Here is an 18,386-nt window from a genome sequence, read left to right as displayed (position 1 = left end):
TCCTGAGTTAAAATCCCAGCAACCACATGGTGGCTCACAACCATCTATAATGAGATCTGATGCTCTCTTCTGGTGTGTCTGAAGACAGCTACAGTGTACTTATATACAACAAATAAATCTTAAAAAAATAAAATGGAGTAAAAGCAGACTAGGAAAAAATAAACCCACCTCAGCCTCAGAACTGGCTGGTGTTATGGTACAATGTTGTCTAATTGTCTTTTTTCTTTTTAATTCTGGCTACTGCCCTGGATAACCTGTTGACTGACTGAGCTGGCTTGGTCAATACTTAAACATAATAAGAGCAATATACAGCAAACCAACAGCCAATATCAAATTAAATGGAAAGATACTTAAAGCAATTCCACTAAAATCAGGGACAAGACGAGGATGAACACTTCCTGTTTATTCAATATAGTACTCAAAGTTATAGCTAGAGCAATTAGACAACAAAAGGAGATCAAGGGGATATAAATTGGCAAAGAAGTCAAGGTACCACTATTTGTAGACGTTATGATACTATATATAAGTGACCCCAAAAAATTCTACCAGAGAACTCCAACACCTGACAAACAACTTAAGCAAAGTGGCTGGTTATAAAATCAACTCAAAAAAAATCAGTAGCCTTTCTCAACACAAAGGATAAACAGGCTGAGAAGGAAATTAAGGAAACAACACCCTTCACAATAATCACAAATAATACAAAGTATCTTGGGGTGATTCTAACCAAACAAGTGAAAGAACTATGTGACAAGAACTTCAAGTCTCTGAAGAAGGAAATTGGAGAAGACATCAGAAAATGGAGAGATATCCTATGCTCATGAATCGGCAGGATTAACATAGTAAAAATGACCATCCAACCAAAAGCAATCTACAGATTCAATCCCCATCAAAATTCCCACACAATTCTTCAAAGACATGGAGAGAGCAATTCTCAGTTTCATATGGAAAAACAAAAATCCCAGGATAGCAAAAACAATTCATTAAAAAAAATTTATTTATTTTATATGAGTACACTTTGGCTGTTTTTAGACACACCAGAAGAGGGCATAAGATCCCATTACAGTTGTAAGCCACCATGTGGTTGCTGGGAATTGAACTCAGGACCTCTGGAAGAGAAGTCAATGCTCTTAACTACTGAGCCATCTCTCCCGCCCACAAAAACAATTCCTAACAATAAAAGAACTTCTGGGGGGATCACCATCCCTGACCTCAAGTTGTACTACAAAGTAATAGTGATACAAACTGTATGGTTTGGTACAGAGACAGACAGGTTGATGAATGGAATAGAATAGAAGACACAGAAATAAACCCACACACTTATGGACACTTTGTACGCAATGGAAAAAAGAAAGCACCTTCAATAAATGGTGCAACCACTCAGGAACTCAGAAAAATGGAGGTTTCTCAGAAAAATAGAAATAGATCTACCTAGTAAACACTCAGCTATACCACTCTTGGTCATATACCCAAAAGATGCCCCACCATACCATAGGGGCACGTGTACCATTATGTTCATATCAGCCTTATCTGTGATAGCCAGAAGCTGGAAACAACCCAGATGCCCCACAAACAGGAGAATGGATAGAGAAAATATGGTTCCTTTACACAATGGAATACTATTCAGCTATTAAGAACAAAGACATTATGAGTTTTGCAGGCAAATGGATGAAAATAGAAAGTATCATTCTGAGAGAGGTAACTCAGACCCTAAAGGACATGCATGGTATGTACTCACTAATAAGAGAATATTAGCCAAAAAAGAACAGAATAGCTGGGGTATAAGCCACAGAACTCAAGAATGTTAAGAAGCCAAAGTGCCCAAGTGAGGATGCTTCAATCCTGCTTGGAAGGGAGAAGAAGTTATCACAGGAGGCAGAGGAAGGAAGGGATCTGGGTGGGAGAGGAGATGGGTAGTAGAAAAGGGGAACATGATTAGTTATTGCGGGGGGCAGACAAGAGAGAAGCCCAGAAGGCCAGTAGAATAAATGGAAATATACAACCTTGTGGGTGGGAGTTGGGAGGACCCTGTAGAAAATAATAGAGACCTGGGAGGTGAGAGACTTTCAAGTTTCAATGGGAGTCCTTAGATGAAATGCTCAACAGTGGGGAGAGGGAACTTGTAAGATCCACCTCCAGTAGAATCAACCGATGGAGTTGTCATCCCACAGTCAAAAACTCTGATCCAGAATTGATCCTGTCTAAAAGAACTACAGGGATAAAAATGGAGACGAGACTGAGGGAGCCCAATGTGGGATCCATTTCAAGGAAAGGTTCCAAGGCTTGACACTGAAAGACTGGGAGAGCCTTTATATCCTGGAGACCCCCTCTCAAAGAGACAAGGAGGCAGCAATCGATGCAAAAGCGAGAGGTTTATTGGTCCAGTGCGTCGGGGTCATCCTACACTTGAGGAGAGGCAACCCCAAAGGCTGTTATAAGCAGTTTTTATACTTTTTAGGGGTTCAGGTTACATCAGCAAGATTGCAGTTTAAACTTATTGGCTAAGCATATTGACCTTTGAGTCTATTGGCTAGCAAGCATGTGACAGGCATTTGAACTCTTTCTGGGTCAGGTGACTATCAGTCAGTACTTCTGTGGCTTTTCTGAAAATCATTTACTCAAGGGTGTTTCTTCCGTTGGGTGGGCCATTGTTCTCTTTATCTTTATTTGTTAGGCACAGGTGGGGAGAAGAATAAAAATTTGGAGAATTTGGAGGGTGGGGGGTGTCAGGGGTGGAGAATTTTCCCTCGTGAACGCTTCATCATGATTACTGATGCCTTGGTGTGCTTACAGACAGGATCCTAACATGGCTGTTCTCAGAGAGGCCCAACAGGCATCTGACTGAGACAGGCGCAGATACTTACATCCAACCAGTCGACTGAAGAAAGGGACCCCTGTGGTTGAATTAGGGAAAGGATGGAAGAAGCTGAGGAGGAGGGCAACCCCATAGGAAGATCAACATTTTCAACTAACCTGGACACAGGAGATCTCTCAGACACTGAGCCACCAACCAGGGAGCATACACTAGCTGGTCCGAGGCCCTGACACACATACATCAGAGGACTGCTTGTTTTGCCTCAGTGGGAGAAGATGCACCTAATGCCTAAGAGACTTGAGGCCCCAGGGAGTGGGGAAGCCTGTTGGGAGTGGGAGACGGGTGAGGAGGAATGGGATGAGGAACTGTGGGAGGGGGGACCAGGATGGGGATAAGGACTGGACTGTAAAATATAAGATAAAAGTAATAAAAATATTTCTTTATCTTATTAACTTTCATGCATATGAATAATGTGCATCTCTTGAGTGATTTGATTCAGAGAGCAGCTACAGGGTTAGGTTTTCAGACCTGTGGTCAGAGAACTCTTCACATTTCTCCTAATTCAGCTCTTTTCTTCAAATGCTGTTCAGAGGAAAGAGACTCACACACCAGTGAATGCATGGCAGTCCCCAAGACTGCGTTCTCCCGATTCTCCATATGGTGGCAGAGAAGGGGACCTCGCTTCGTGGTTGCTGTGTGTCTGTGTGTCTCTTCTCCCACAGTGGACTCCAGAACTTCCTATTTAGTGTCCCATGGCAGCCTGGTCTTGCCCAAAGAGGTTATTTTCCTTGTCTTCAGTTTTGGGAAAATTTTTCTACTCCCCGTTTGAAGTTAGTTCGGACCCCAATCTCAGCAAATTGAGAGGCTGAATTGTCAGGACTCAGAATGAGACCTTGTTAGAAATAAAGCCAAGGGTGTAATTAGTTGAGATGAGGTTGTGCCAAAGTAGCGTGGGTCTCTTGATTCAATGTGACAAGATGTCCTCTGAAAAGGGGACAATTTGGACACAAAACAGGCATGTCTACAGGGAAAACAAAAACAAAAAGGTTGAGCCCATGTGGCAGCACAAACGTGCATTTCCAGGAGAGGCGGGGAGGCAGAGGGAGGAGGATAACTGAAATTCTGGGGCCATCCTGAGCTACATAGCAAGTTTGAGGACAGCCAGGAATACAGAATGCTGTCTCAGAAACAAAGATGGCGAATGAAGCTTGTCTGAAACAGAGCAGAGGATGGTGGGAAGGGAGAATGGAATGAACTTCAGAGAACTCTGGGATTGGCAAGAGATTGGGTTCAACTCAGACTGCAGCGTGAATAAGTGGTTCAATAATCATACAAATTTTGTTTGTTTGATTTTGTTTTTGAGGAGCAAACCCTGCAGAAAGGGTCTGTGGGGTACCTGCCTCTGTCCTCCGTCCTGTCTGGTACAGCACGGATGTTACTGAGTCACTGTCTGTCTGTCTCTCTTGCTAACCTCACACCCCCAAAGTCAATGTAACAGAGCCTTCATTTCCTCCTTATCTGTCACCCTACTTATTGACCGGGTTTCTATTCCGTCTCTCTGCCATCGACTGTCTCATCACCAGCCTGTCTTCAGAGAGAAACATGTTTTGCCTGGTGGACAGAATCCTCTTACTCCTGATCTTTCTTTAGAAATTTTCCATCCTCTGCCTCTGACGCTCAACTACAAACTCCCTCTTGCTGCAAGAGACCTGATCTCTCTCCTACCCCAGGACCCCCTGAAATTTGGGCTCTTGTATGGCTTAAACGAAATAAATCACAAAGAGCAGCATAAACATTAGTGAAGGTCCTTCTTGTGTTTCTTAAGGGAATTCCTCAGAGCGTGAACACCCCCGCCGCCATGTCAGTCTCTTTAACTCTCAGCATCTTGTCTGTGTGCATAAACCTCACGTGACCCTTCAGTGCAGGTGACCTTGGAAGACAGGTGAACGGTATGCCTAAAGTCTGCGTTCTTAAAATCTGGCTGTGTGGATCTGGTGGTCTCTGACATCAGTGCCTCCTGGAGACATGTAGGTCTGGACCCACCCAGACTCACCGACTGAGGTGTTGTGGGTGGGCCTAGCGTGTGAGTCTGACGTGTGAGACTATATGCTCAGGAGTAAACACAGATACAAGGTATTGATCTTGCTTTTCCATAGGGAAGTGTCCCCAGATGCTTCCTTTCCTGAGAAAGGGCCTGTTTCTAGACTTGGCTTGTGTGGTTTGAATAGGTTTGGCCACTACAGACTCAAGTGTTTGAAAACTTGGCCCTCAGGGAGTGGCACTATTAGGAGGTGTGGCCTTGTTGGGGTGGGCGTGGCCTGTTGGGGGAACTGTGTCACTGAGGGGTCTGGCTTTGAGGTCTCTGATGCTCAATCTCTACCCAGGATTGAACAGACTCTCCTCCAGGCTTCCTTTAGAACAAGGTGTAGGACTCCTGGCTCTTCCCACACCATGTCTGCCTGCATACTTCCATGCTTCCTGCTGTGATGATAATAGACCTAACAAATGTTTGCTTTGGTCATTTTGTTTCTTTACAGCAGTAAGACCCAAACTAAGATACCCGGCTCAGTACTTACCATGTGGCTCAGGCTGGCCTCAAGTTCTGGGCAGTCCTCTTTGTCTCAGCCTCCTGAGGGCTGGGAGTATATAGATGTGTGCCACTATACTTGATTCTTGGACTTAAAGAAGAAAAACAGATTTTTTTTTTGGGGGGGAGGTTATAATTCTTATGCCATATAGTTTATGCTTTCATAATCTACAGCTATTTTTGTTTATTATTATTATTATCGTTATTATTATCCTTTATAGTTTTCAGACAGGATCTTACTTTGTAGCCCAGGCTGGCATTGAACTCACAGCCCACTTACCATCACTTCTGAAGTGGTAGAATTTAATGGGTTAAAGATAATCACGTCCATGAAGCTTTCAGCCAGCATTAGAACATTTCACCATCCCAAGAGGCAACCTTACTCCCGTCAGCCATCACTTTCTCTTCTCCTGTCTGTGTCTGAGAAGTTGCCTGTTCTGGACACTGTGGCACAGAGTCGAACACGGTGCAGCCCATTGTGCTCTGGGTCTTCTTCCGTCAGCTGCTTCCCAAGTTTGTCTATGCTGTTGTGTATCTCAGTATTACACTCTTTTCTGTTGCTCAGTAATATTCCAGCATGTAGGTGGAGTCCATTTGGCTCATCCCTTTGACTGTTGATAGACAGCTGGGGACACACTTAGCTTCGTTCATCTAACGCCGGGTCCAGCCGCTTGCCTCAAACCTCTGTGATAAAGTCAGAGAAAGGACTTTACCAGACACTGTTATTTTTGTCACTTCTCCTTTCCATGCCAAACAAACTCCCAACACACCAAGAGTTACTCACTGTGCCCATGGTTTGTTATCCATGACGTTCTCCTTGGGGGCTAACCTTGCCTCCTCTCCCTTTTTGTCTCCTAGTCCTTACCTCTTGGTGTTTGGGGGATATGAATGCCTTTGGCCACTCGGCCACTGCTCAACACAGCACTTTTCAATGATCAGTTCCTTACAGCCAACCCTGAGCCGCAGTCTCAGTCACCTCACACTCTACTTTGGCTTTCACCCTCCAGCTACAGCTGACCTGATCATCCTGGGAACAGGCAGAAGACACCCTGGGGGCAGCCCTTAGGCTCCAGAACTCACACAAGGCTTCCAGTTGTGTGTGCTCCTCCCTCCCTCAAAAACCACCTTGAGAGCTCCAGTCACTGTCACCTGGGCCTCCTGCTCCTCAGCCACCTCACTGCTTCCCCGCCTGGCCTTTTGTGCTGGCTTGCTCCCTCCTCTTGGGATCCATGGGCAATGAACTTTTATTACCACCACAACCCGTTCCTGATGTGTTGGCCCTGTCCTACTTAGACGAGAACAAAGCCTAATGAGACACTTTGCTGAGGCACACTGCCAGATCTCTGATATTTGTGCCATGTCCCAATTATATGTGATGTCTATTCAGTCTAAGGAATGTCCTGCTGATACCTTAGTATCTTAGATTTCCCTTAATATGAGGACACAGATATTTCTACATTTTTACTGCTGGAATTACCTGTCCAATTGTTTTTTTTTTTTTTTTTAGTGGTTTTGTATATAGAACTTATTTTATTTTACTTAATAAAACAATCTTCAGCTTCCAGTGGAGAAGAAGGTCTTTAAAAAGACCCAAATCCAGCCAGGCATGGTGGCACACCCCTTTAATCCGAGCACTAGAGAGGCAGAAACAGGCGGTTGGTTCTCTGAGTTTGAACAAGCCTGGTTTACAAAGTGAGTTTCAGGACAGCCAGGGCTACACAGAGAGACCCTGACTTGAAGAAGAAAAAGAAAAACACTACAAAGATAAATACTCAATCCTAATTTACCACTGCACAGAACATGTTTGAGGGGACACCTGTGAGCCCGCTCAGGAGACATGGCGACAGAGGTAGTGAGGGGTCTTATTCGGGAAGGGTGATGGGCATTCTTGCATGTGCTCTGTCCACAGATGGTCTTCGAGTCCCCCTGCACACATTCCAGTAAGCCAACTATTTATAGGCAAAATAGCTTGTTGTGAGGGCGAGGGTGGCCCATTTCCCATCCTTACTTGAATGTGTCACAGACTCTAGCACATGGCTGGTCACCCTAGGCCCCAGTCACATTTGGATCAGATACTTCTTTATCGAAGCACTGGATAGAATTCTCATGTATGTACATAGTTACTGAGTTCTGAGACAAGGTCTCCATGTGTAGACTGGGCTGCCTCAAACTTGCAGTTCTGGGACAGGAACTGTGCAAGTGTGGGAACTTGAGTTTGATCCTGAGGTGTCGCCAACGTGTTATCCTGGGCGTAGGAGAGGGGGGTCACAGGCTTCTACCTATCACTGACCACTCATCTGCAGGCTCATGAGGATGGAGGGACATTCCCTTCCTCAGCACAATCACCGACACACTGCTCTGGTAAACAAACCCTCTATGGTCCAGTAAGCAACCATTAAGAAACCTCCCAGCCACCGAGACATGAAGGTACAGGGGCGCTATTTGGGAAGAAGAAAGGGATCATGGGAGTTGAAGGGAACGAGAGAGGATAAGGGCAGAGGGAGGAGAGGATATGGTCAAAATTCTTTATGTTCATGGATTAACATGTCATTGTCATGTAGAACTAACATATGCTAATAAAACATTTAAGAAAAAAAAATCTGGGCTGGTGCAAACCATTAATCCTAGCACTTGGGAAGCTGAGGCAGGCAGATCTCTGTGTTTGAAGCCTGAATGTTTTACAGAGCGAGTTCTAGGACAGCCAGAGCCACACAGAGAAACCTTTTCTTTCAAAACAACACACACACACACACACACACACACACACACACACACACACACAACAAAAAGAAAAAAAAAAGGAAAAAATCTGGGCATTTAGTGTATTGTGTTTGGTCATCTCAGTGTGTAGACAGACTCAGGAAGATCTCTGGAGCCCTCTGACCAGCCAGCCTAGCCTAATCAGTGAGCTCCAGGCCAGTGAGAGACCCCGTCTTGAAAAATAAAAAGTGGGTGGTTCCTGAAGACTAAAAGCCTAGTCCAAAAGTTGACCTTTGGCTTCTACACACACACACACACACACACACACACACACACACACACACACAAAACACTCACATAATACACACACACACACCACTTATTCAACACTCACACACACACACAGACAACACTCACATAATACACACACACACACACACACACACACACACACACACACCACTTATTCAACACTCACAGACACACACAGACAACACTCACATAATACACACACACACACCACTTATTCAACACTCACATACACATATACTTACATATATACACACACATTCATGCACACACATACATACATAGATACAAGCATACACACACACACACACACACACACACACACAGAGAGAGTCTCCATCTTGCTTGCCTCCTACACTCTTCTTGCTTTACAAGAACTTGACAAGTATCCCCGGCCGGCTTTTGCAGGTAACTTCCATGTTTCATGTGGTGATATCTGAGGTATTTTACCCTGTGGTTCCCCAAAGAAAAGAAACAAAAATGCTTCCGGACATGGTTAAATATTTCTGGAAGTTGAGGGGGACAAGTGTGGTGGTAAAATCTCTGTGGGTAACCAATACGCTAGTGTCAGAAGGAGCCCTGAAATACAGCCGCCTCCTTGCAGGGCGCAGCCCTCCACGCAGTTTTCCTGGCGGTGGTGGTCATTAGGGAAGCCTAGGGCTGCCTGTGGCATCCTACATTTCCCAGCAGGCCTCAGCTTGCCCCTGTGACAGCAAAGCAGCCCCAGGGTTCTGTGGAGGAAGGTGCACTGAGAAAGGTGGAAATCTCCGGGGCTCAGGCGCACGGATAGGGCCTGTAGTCATGGTTACACCGCCTGCGGAGCTGTTGCCAATACAGTTCTTTCTGCCTGGGCAGAAGGGTCCTCTAGACAGACTTCTAGCAAACACCCGCTTAACATGCCAGCAAGGAGGAGGTATGTGCAGACCACACGAGTATCTGTGTACTAGAAGGTGGCCCATTGCAGGAAGAGGAGCACATGGCTTCTTATCCCTTAGATGTATTTCACACATCGGTTAAAGTAGGAAGTACTCCCTGCTTGGACATTGCTTTATATTTTAATTATTTGAGCAGTGGGGCATTATGACGTCAATATTTAGGGGTCCTTTGGAGGTCCTGCATCTGAACAGGCACTTTAAGGAATCTTTGGGGCACTTGTTATGTACACCGATATTTAGGGATCTCACATTAACATTTATAAATATGTTCTCTAGAAATGCATCCTGGGTGTGGGGAGTGGGCTGGTCCAGTAGGAAGCACTGGTATGCAGGAAGCCCTGGGTTCAACCCCAGCACCTTGTGTTCTGGATGTGGTGCAGGAAGAGTAGGAGCTCAAGGTCATCTCTGACTGCGTAGGCTATGTGGGATGCTACCTCAAAAAATTACAAAGTTTACTGGGAACTTTTATATGTCTACACACACATACACACACACACACACACACACACACACACATACACACAATTTTTTTTTTCTAAAACAGAGTCTAGCTATATAGAAAGGCCTGTCCTAGAGTTGCCCTCTTGTTTCTGCCTCCTGAGTCCCACACACTATATTATATTTTTTGATGCAGAAAATTTAAAAATATATAAAAAGAAGGAAAGTAACACAATACAGAGAATTTACTACACAAGACGGCTGCATCTTCTGATAGATTCCGTTATCATTAGTCAGTTTACTATTTACAATTTAAATATCTATCTGTCTGTCTGTCTATCTGTCTGTCTGTCTGTCTGTCTATCTATCTATCTATCTATCTATCATCTATTTGTTTATTACATATCTACTTATTTACCATCTACCAATCATCTACCTATCTATCTACCTATCTATCTATTTATCTATCTATCTATCTACCTACCTACCTACCTATTATCTATCTATCCATTCATCTATCCTTCAGGCTAAGAATTAATCCTGGTGCTCTGTTCATATCACGCAAGTTGTGGAAAATACACACAGCCAGGAATCACAAGTACAAAAGGTTTAGAAAGGAAAGCATTAATTTAGTTTCCCAGTTTTCTCTGCATCTTGGTTCCTGAAGCCCTTTGTTAGGAGTCTATGTTAGGTTTTTTTTTTTTTTTTTTTTGTATTTACTTTTCTAAGCAATATGGTCATATTACACATTTAATAGTTTATTTTGGATATGATCTTTTGGCTTTCTAATATAGTTGAGGATTTAGTTCATTTAAAAACTTTTATTATCTATTTATTTTTTGAGGCAGAGTTCAGCTTTTCATTAAATCACATTATGAATGTATTTTAAGCATGAGAGTTAAGAGCAAGAGGCACCCAAAAAGACACACACAAGATCATGGGTGTGGGCTCTTGAGTTTTAGGATTAGCTCTCTAGGACACACTTTCTCTGCTCTTCCTCATCCTCATCCCTCAAACCTGGTGAGCAAGTGATAGTCATGGCTTTCTATCATCGGGTCAAATTGTTCATTGTTCTCCTTTTCCTGGAGTTAACAAGTGTATCGTTTATGTTAATAAAAAGTTTTAAAAAATAGTTTCTAATGGGTCTATCAGTTATGAAAGGCACCAGAATTAAAATGGATCGTTTATATTTAATTCTGACAAAATAATAAAATCAGGAGCTCTTAGAGATTAGGTTCTCACGCTCATGAATTTGACAAGAACTATCACAGAAGTCGGCCAGTACGCTCTTGCACAAATGCCCTGGTAATGTCACACAGGCACTTGGTAAGGGCAGCTGCCCAAGCACTCTGGACCATTGCCAACCGTGTTATTAACAAAACTGACCACACAGTCCTCTGATTTCCCATTGTCAGAATGTCCCTTGCTTCTACACACTTGGCTATGCTCAGGGGTTCCTATGGTACAGGTATCAAAGTTTATTCTTGAATAATTATCTCTGAAAACCCCCTTCATTATTGAGCTTGACCCTATACACACAATGAATTTTTATTCTAACCACTTCAACAGATCTTTTCCATAAAACTTCTTGTAATGGTTTTCCAAATGCTTAAACACATCACACAACCGCAGCAGGCCGTGACATCTGTGATGTCCCGTTTGTCCCCCTCGATGTCTGCCTTGGCTGCTCCAGGTTTTCTCACTCCGTGCACATATAACGTCCTGATTTTCATTCGTTTTCTTCTTTTCTGCTCTTGTTCCTGGAATTCACTTGACGTGGCCCATGTCCTAGGTTGATTCCTAATTTTATCTCTCTTTTCCCTCTCCCGCTTGGGTTGGCTTTTGGTCAGCTTTGTCTAACAAAACTTGTCTTGAATTTATTTTGTTTTGGCTACGACTTTGTAAGAGCCTCATATGCATGCTTCCTTCGGTGAGTAGGCTGGACCTTGCGCAGGCTAGGTGGGCCCTGTGCTGCTGGACTCTGCCCTCAATCCAGTTTGTTTTTACCTTCCCAGCTCTCCAGTACCTTCTAACTCATGGATGCTGTCTGTCTGTCTGTCTGTCTGTCTGTCTGTCTGTCTGTCTGTCTCTGACGGTAGTAATTGATATTTTCTTGGAATTTGAATCTGTTCCCTACATTGGTTGCTTTTTCCTCCATTTCTTTTTTTTTTTCTGATCATTTTGTCATCTTACTTATTCATCAGATAAATATGTGACAGGGACTATTGAAGATGCCGGAGACACAGGCAAGATCAATGTCCCTGCCATCTTGAACATCAGAGTGCAGCAAGGGCGGATAATACATGAATGAGGTAGATTCTGGAGTAGGGACCAGGACTGAGCTGGCCCACGGTGTTGATCTGGAGGTGGGAAGAAGCCTCAGACTCTCACTTGCCGGTCTCCTGCGCCGTGATGACTCCGTGAGTGCACCTGAGCCTGCACACAAGAGTCTCCACACTGCAGCTTTGCACGAGCCGGGCTTCCTCATAGCCTGAGGCTGTTATCCAAGACAACCAGGTTTCCAAGGACAGAACTGTAAGAGTGGCTTAGAGCACGGTCATTAAGGCTGACCCTGTTCAGTTAGGCCTTGGGAGTTAATAATATTTCATTATTCCTTCAAAGCGTCATGGGAGCTGGGCGGGGTCGGGGATAAATGGATGTCCTTAGTGGGAGCTGGGCGGGGTTGGGGATAAATGGATGTCCTTAGGCAGCTGTCTTGGGGGTGTGGTCCTCATGTGTGATCCACACTGATGGCTGCTGAGGTGAAGAGAAGGGAGAATGGCAGATCCTAGAAATTCATCAAATAATATTTTTTTTCTCTAACCTTTTGCCCTTGGTTTATATCTGTAGAAATTAAGGCACAAAGAGACAAGGTCACCATCCTGAATGTCACTCAGGAAGTTGCAGAAGGAGGGTAGCATTTGCAGACAATGAATTATATTAAAACAAACATAAAGACAACTCATTGTGGTTGGATGTGGATACATGTCACATGTTCATAGCCCAGCATTTAGGAAGCTGAGGGGGGGGGTGGGGTGTCCCAAATTTGAGTATAGCCCTAGGCTGTACAGAAGATATTATCTCAACAAAACAAAGCAAAACAAAACACTTAATCCTACCACCCACACTCCCGTTCAACCAATCAAATCCCAAACCACCACCGAACAACAATTTCTAGAAAGTTTTGAGAACAGGAATAGCAACCAACTGCCCCGAAAAGGCCTAGTTAGAGATTAAAAAACAAAAACAAAAACAAATCAAACCAGAGCAAAACAAAAACCAAACCAAAACAAAAAACCCTGGGAGTTTGACTTAGCAAACTTTCTGTTCCATGGATCTTTAGTATGCCAGAGAGCTTTCTGATTTCCCAAAGATGGAGAATTGAGAGCTTTGACCTTAATTGTTTAAATTCATCCACAAGGGGTTCTGAGAATGACCGGGTCACACTACCCTTTTACAGTTTGTAATCTTTTCCAACAGAGACGGTCAGTGCTTCCATATCCGTCGGCCGGCTCATTGCTTTTTCTCTTTTTCACGATTTGTATGTGGGAATGTGGATGTGGAGGTGGTGTCTGCCGAGGCCAGAGGAAATATAACTCCTGGGGCTTCCCAAGATGGGCGCAGGGGATCAAACTGGGGTTTTTCTGAAAGTCCCCTTGTCCGTTGAGCCACCTTGCTAGCCCCAGATAGATTTGTTTAAGCAAGCGATGCAAGAACCCCCCATGCAGGTCTGTGAAGCAGAACAGAGGAGACTCTTTAAAGCAGGACTTGCTGTTTCAGGATTCTGGGTCGACAAAACTGTTTTGTTAATGAATACCGCACTCCTGTGACCCTTCAGTCTTTTGCAGGAGCACGACGGGCTATTTCACATTTGGCCACCAGATGGCAGAGTACCGCTGCGCTATGATATTTGGATTTTTTTTTTTTTTTTTTCTGGTGAGATTTTATGAGTGAAAAACCAGCGTCTTGAATCCTATGAGCAGTTATAATTTTGGAAAACTTTGAGATGTGATTCTTCCTATCTTTTTTTTTGTCTTGTGTGTTTTTGACGCAGGTGTCACTTTAAATATATGATGGTCTTGCTACCTTTGTCTTGGAGTTGGGATTATAAACCGGAGTATAGTACCATCACGCCTGGCCTTCCACCTTGCTTTGATGTTGGCTGTTATTTCTTCATCGATACTTAGGATGGTATGGTTGAGCTACAATCAGGCTTTGATAGAAAGAGCTTCGTGTTTTTCTTAGTCATTTATCAGCTGCTGCTGTTTATTTACTTGATGGTATTTGTTGTTTGAGCCAGGGTCTCATTATGTAGCCCTGGCTGTCCTGGAACTGCCTGCCTCTGCTGGTAATTGTAGCTTTTGATTATATAACAACTACTCTGTGTGTGTGTGTGTGTGTGTGTGTGTGTGTGTGTGTGATAATAGAGGTCAGAGGACAACCTAGGTGTCAGTCCTTGCCTTGTACCTCATTCGAGGCATGGTTTCTCGTTGACTGCTGTGCTGGGTAGGTTAGATAGCCTGTGAACTTTCGATGATTTTCACATCTCTATCTTTTCATGCCTGAGTTATGAACAGGTGTGATAATAGGTCTGCTTCTTGTATGGGTTCTGGGGACCTGAACTCAGGTTACTGGGTTTGTACATTAAGGCCATATCTTCAGTCCCCCCCACCCCTACCCCCCCACCGCACATCTGAGATATGGCCTATGTGGCCCTGGCTGTCTTGGGGGTTACTATGTAGACTGTGTTGACCCTGACCTCAGAGATCCACCTGCCTCTGACTTCCAAATTCTGGGATTAAAGGCTCACACCACCATACCCGGCCACACACCCCCACCCCCATCACTTTTAAGGAGTAAGTGGAGAAAACAGTTTTAAAAACCTCCTTCACTTCAGCTTACTTGTTTAGGATGCAGTGTTGCATCCCGGGGGACCCGGAGACATCATCCTCTTTTGAATTTGTACCTTAAGAGTGGAGATATTAGTAAGGTTCTGCGAGGGTAGGACGGCAGGAAGGGTCGTTCTAGCCGGGCACTCTAGTTTTGGAGAGAGACAGGAATGAAGATTCGCGTACACACACAACAGAAGTCTCCCCTGTGTGGTTTGGCTGGAGTGTTAAGGTTATAGGACTCAGCAGAAGCCAGGGAGTTGTACAGCGTCCAGACCACTTTGAGAAGAGCGGAAGTCCCATACTAGATCTGCAATTGGTATGCAAGGCTTCTACCTCAATCTGCTGCCTGGGGATTAGAAATGGATTATGCCGAGTTCCTCGAAAGCAAAGCTTCGTCGCCTCTTGTCACTACTCTTCATCCTCTTGGCCCAGCTCATGAGCCCAGTCAGTGTGTCAGAAGCTCCAGACCTGACTTGTAAGGAGAAGGCAACAAAGAATGTCGTTTTCAGGATCCAGGAGAGGGTGAAGCGACCAGGTTGTGACTGTGCCATGAAGGGTCTGTGTCAGCAGCAGTCCGGAAACGGCTCTCTCTGGTGGCCAGAAGTGGCATTTGCTACTAACCTGGCGTTCAGACCTGGCCACCCGCCTTCAACTTCCCTTGGCCTTACTCATTTCACTGGGAGGGCTCTGGAGCTCACCGGGTCCTGCCCTTGACTCTGAACGTGTTCCCTCCTCCTATGGCAATGAAAAAACTATATCTTGTCACTCTTCACCCTGAGTGTATGTTCTCACCCGGAAGCCAGCAGACCCCGCTGCAGTCAGGGCCAGGGGTTTATGAGGACCTCTTGCTTCCTCCGAGCTCTCCAGCGAGACGTTGGAAGGATGAACGAGTTGCCCTTTCTTAATAATTCGAACTTCCAGCTATGTTTTGAGACCCTTGGGTTGTCAAGGCCACGCAAGTGGAAAGCATTACGATTATTTATTGCCACAATTGCGGTCTGTCGGCTTCTCCACTGACACCCAAGGCCCCTCATCCATCTCTATGAACATCAAACAGATCACCCATGCTTAAGGAGAGAAGGGCTGTCATGCAAGATTCATAAAGAGATGCAACCTGCAGGGACCACCTCCTTGGTATCTGACATCACTCAGGGGACTGACATAGAGCAGGCTGCACCCAAGCACAGACGCTTGGAGTGAGATCCTGGTGTGATACTTCTGAAAGGTGGGCCCTTTCTTGTCAGAAGGCATTGTCTTGGTGTAGACGCGGCAGCTTTGTTTTCTGACACCTCATCTTGTCCTGAAAGACACATCGGTTATACCTTCCCCGGCATCAGAGAGTTTCCTAAAGCCTGGTTGAAGAGAATCATAATAAAAATCTATAAGCACAGGCTTTTATGTATTTCACTCTTATTGAATTCCTTTTAGTATGAAAGTAGCCTATTTTGTAGCATTCAGCATGGTGTCCATCTGCTGGTGGAATACGTCACGTGACACAGAGCGGCTGAAGGCAGATAAGAGAGAGAAAAGGCCAGGCTGGGTGGGATGGAGGGGCTATTGCTTTCTGAGGGTGGGAAGCTCCTGCAACATTCATTTTCTTCTTGGTTCTCTATTGTGTATGTGTTTTTTTAAAATAAGGTTAAGGGAGCTATGGATACAGCTGGAAGGTATCTTTAAGAGAAAACTCACACCAGACTACTAATCAAATAAATGAAAAAACAAAATGGACCCAATGAGTGCAGCGTGGAACCTGCTCTCGGGTAAAACGCCTCTCCCTCATAGTGTCTTGTTGGTTCGGCTTCTGGAGACAGGGTCTTACCATGTAGCCCAGGCTGGCCCTGAACTTGAGCTCTTTGTGCCTCAGGCTTTTGAGTGCTTGGATTAGAGGGCTGTGCTCAATGTCTGGGCTCTTTCGGTTCGTCAATCAATGTGTTTTAAGGAGACGACCTCTTGTAGCTCGGACTGACCTCAAATGCTTTTCACATAGCCGAGGGTAACCTTGAATTTCTGATCTCTCTGCAGTCACCCCGCCTAGGGCTGGGGCTACAGGTGTGAGTTTTCAGGCTTGGGGTCTAGCTGTCCCTAGGGTTTAGCTTCCTCCACACCCCACCCCCGGGCTGGGCCTTACCTATAATGCAATCTCCACACTGCCCCATCTCTCATTTCTTTCCCTTCTGCACACCCACCCACTGCTGCCACAGGTGCTGGAGAGGCCTACACCCTACACCCCCTAGTGTCTAATAGTCACCATAGTTACATAATCACACTCCCTGTCATGCAGTGTGCCCCATCCCACCACAGAAGGGCAGAAACAAGCCGTGGGGTGACTGGGGGTGCGGGCAGGACACCCCATCTTCCTATTATTATCCCGGTGTGGGGCCTGCTGACCATATTTGTGGTAGCAACCTCTCCTCCGTCTACAGAGGCCGCTGCTTCAGAGCAACTGTGGCTATTTGTAAGGGACCCCAAGATTCTGTTTGTTGACTGCTATTCCCTCATAGAAGTAGGGGAGTGGGTAGGGTTGATGGACCCTCCCCTAGGAATCAGGCCACAGCTTCCTGTGCCTCCAAGCCAGCTGTATGTGATTCCACTCTGATCGCATATGGCCCGTGGCCCCAGGGCTAGGGCATATAGACCGTAGAATCGTGACTAAAGAGGGACTGCATGTGTGGGATTATGGAGAAATCCATAAACATGTTGGGGTGAGCCTCGGCAGTGGAGTGTGTGCTTTGGGGTCATCCACAGTAATGTAAGCAAGCCCATAAACTTGCGAGTTCTCAAAACCTGGACTCTGGCTTGCTATTGGTCCCTGGTAAGAAGGGGATTGTTTGTTTAAGCCCCTCCCCCAAGCTAAGAGATCCGAAAATAACACTTTATCCTTCTTTTCACAGATGCCTCCTGCTTGTGAGTTCTCCCAAATACGTTTGTCCGATGGGGAACAGGCTCTTGAGAGTCTGACACACTACGAGTCGGTGGGCAAGGAGGGCTAGCTCCTGGCAGGTGGGAGCTATTGATTGATGTCAAGGTGATACATGATTGGACGGTGGAGAGGTAGGTGGGGAAAAGGGAGGAAACCGGAAGAGGAAGAGAGAGAAAAAGAGGAGAATCAAGAAGGAGCTTGAGGAGGATGAGCTGGGTCCAGGTGGACTTAATTGGCGTTAGGTAGCTATGAACATTTTAAGGATTCTATAGGTCTTTAATCTCATATAGAAGGGCAGTTTGTATCTTTGTCCATTTTATGTAATCTTATGGTATAGAGGGTTTGAGGATTGAGTTTGTAATATATAAACCTGTATGAAAAGCAATTGGGCCTGGGAGTAGTGTTTGTGACGGGCAGTGGAGGAAAGAAAACGCCGGGGCGGTAACCGCCACCTAGGACAGAAGCAGGGCAAGTGGAGTGAACCACCTGGGAGAGGAATCTCGTGGACCGAGTGACGGGGTCTGTGCGCTGGCCTCCACACTAAAGCGGTACCTCGGAGTGAGACCACGGGGGGGGGGGGGGGCAAGAAAGAGATAAGCAAGCCATCCATTTTTAATACTTACTGCAACAGAGAGCCATGCCGGGTAAGATACCTGCAGCTAGTCCTTGGCCCGGGCAGCCTGTCCTCGGTCTTAATGCTGGAGAGGCAGAGGAAGGCTCTGTGAAGGCGCAGGCTGTCCATGCTTTAAACAGGACCTGGGCTTGTCTCTGCAGATGTGATGTGGGGCTTCAG

At 45.4% G+C, this 18,386-nt stretch overlaps 1 protein-coding gene across 1 annotated transcript in view; it reads left to right on the top strand.

Annotated features, from left to right (window-relative positions):
• Nucleotides 1-13,448, top strand: part of INO80D (INO80 complex subunit D) — a gene marked incomplete at its 3' end in the record, with an annotated part of 97,640 nt that extends 84,192 nt beyond the window's left edge. Inside the window, 2 exon segments of the mRNA XM_080932896.1 lie at nt 2,206-2,381; nt 13,262-13,448. Coding sequence (XP_080789022.1) covers nt 2,206-2,381; nt 13,262-13,448 — 363 coding nt within the window.
• Between the last annotated feature and the right edge of the window lie 4,938 nt (nt 13,449-18,386).

The sequence above is a fragment of the Micromys minutus genome, assembly GCF_963924665.1.
Source record: "Micromys minutus genome assembly, chromosome: 19".
Classification (NCBI taxonomy): domain Eukaryota; kingdom Metazoa; phylum Chordata; class Mammalia; order Rodentia; family Muridae; genus Micromys; species Micromys minutus.
Note: the sequence above shows the minus strand (reverse complement) of the source record. Positions and strands in the feature narration are given on the sequence as shown.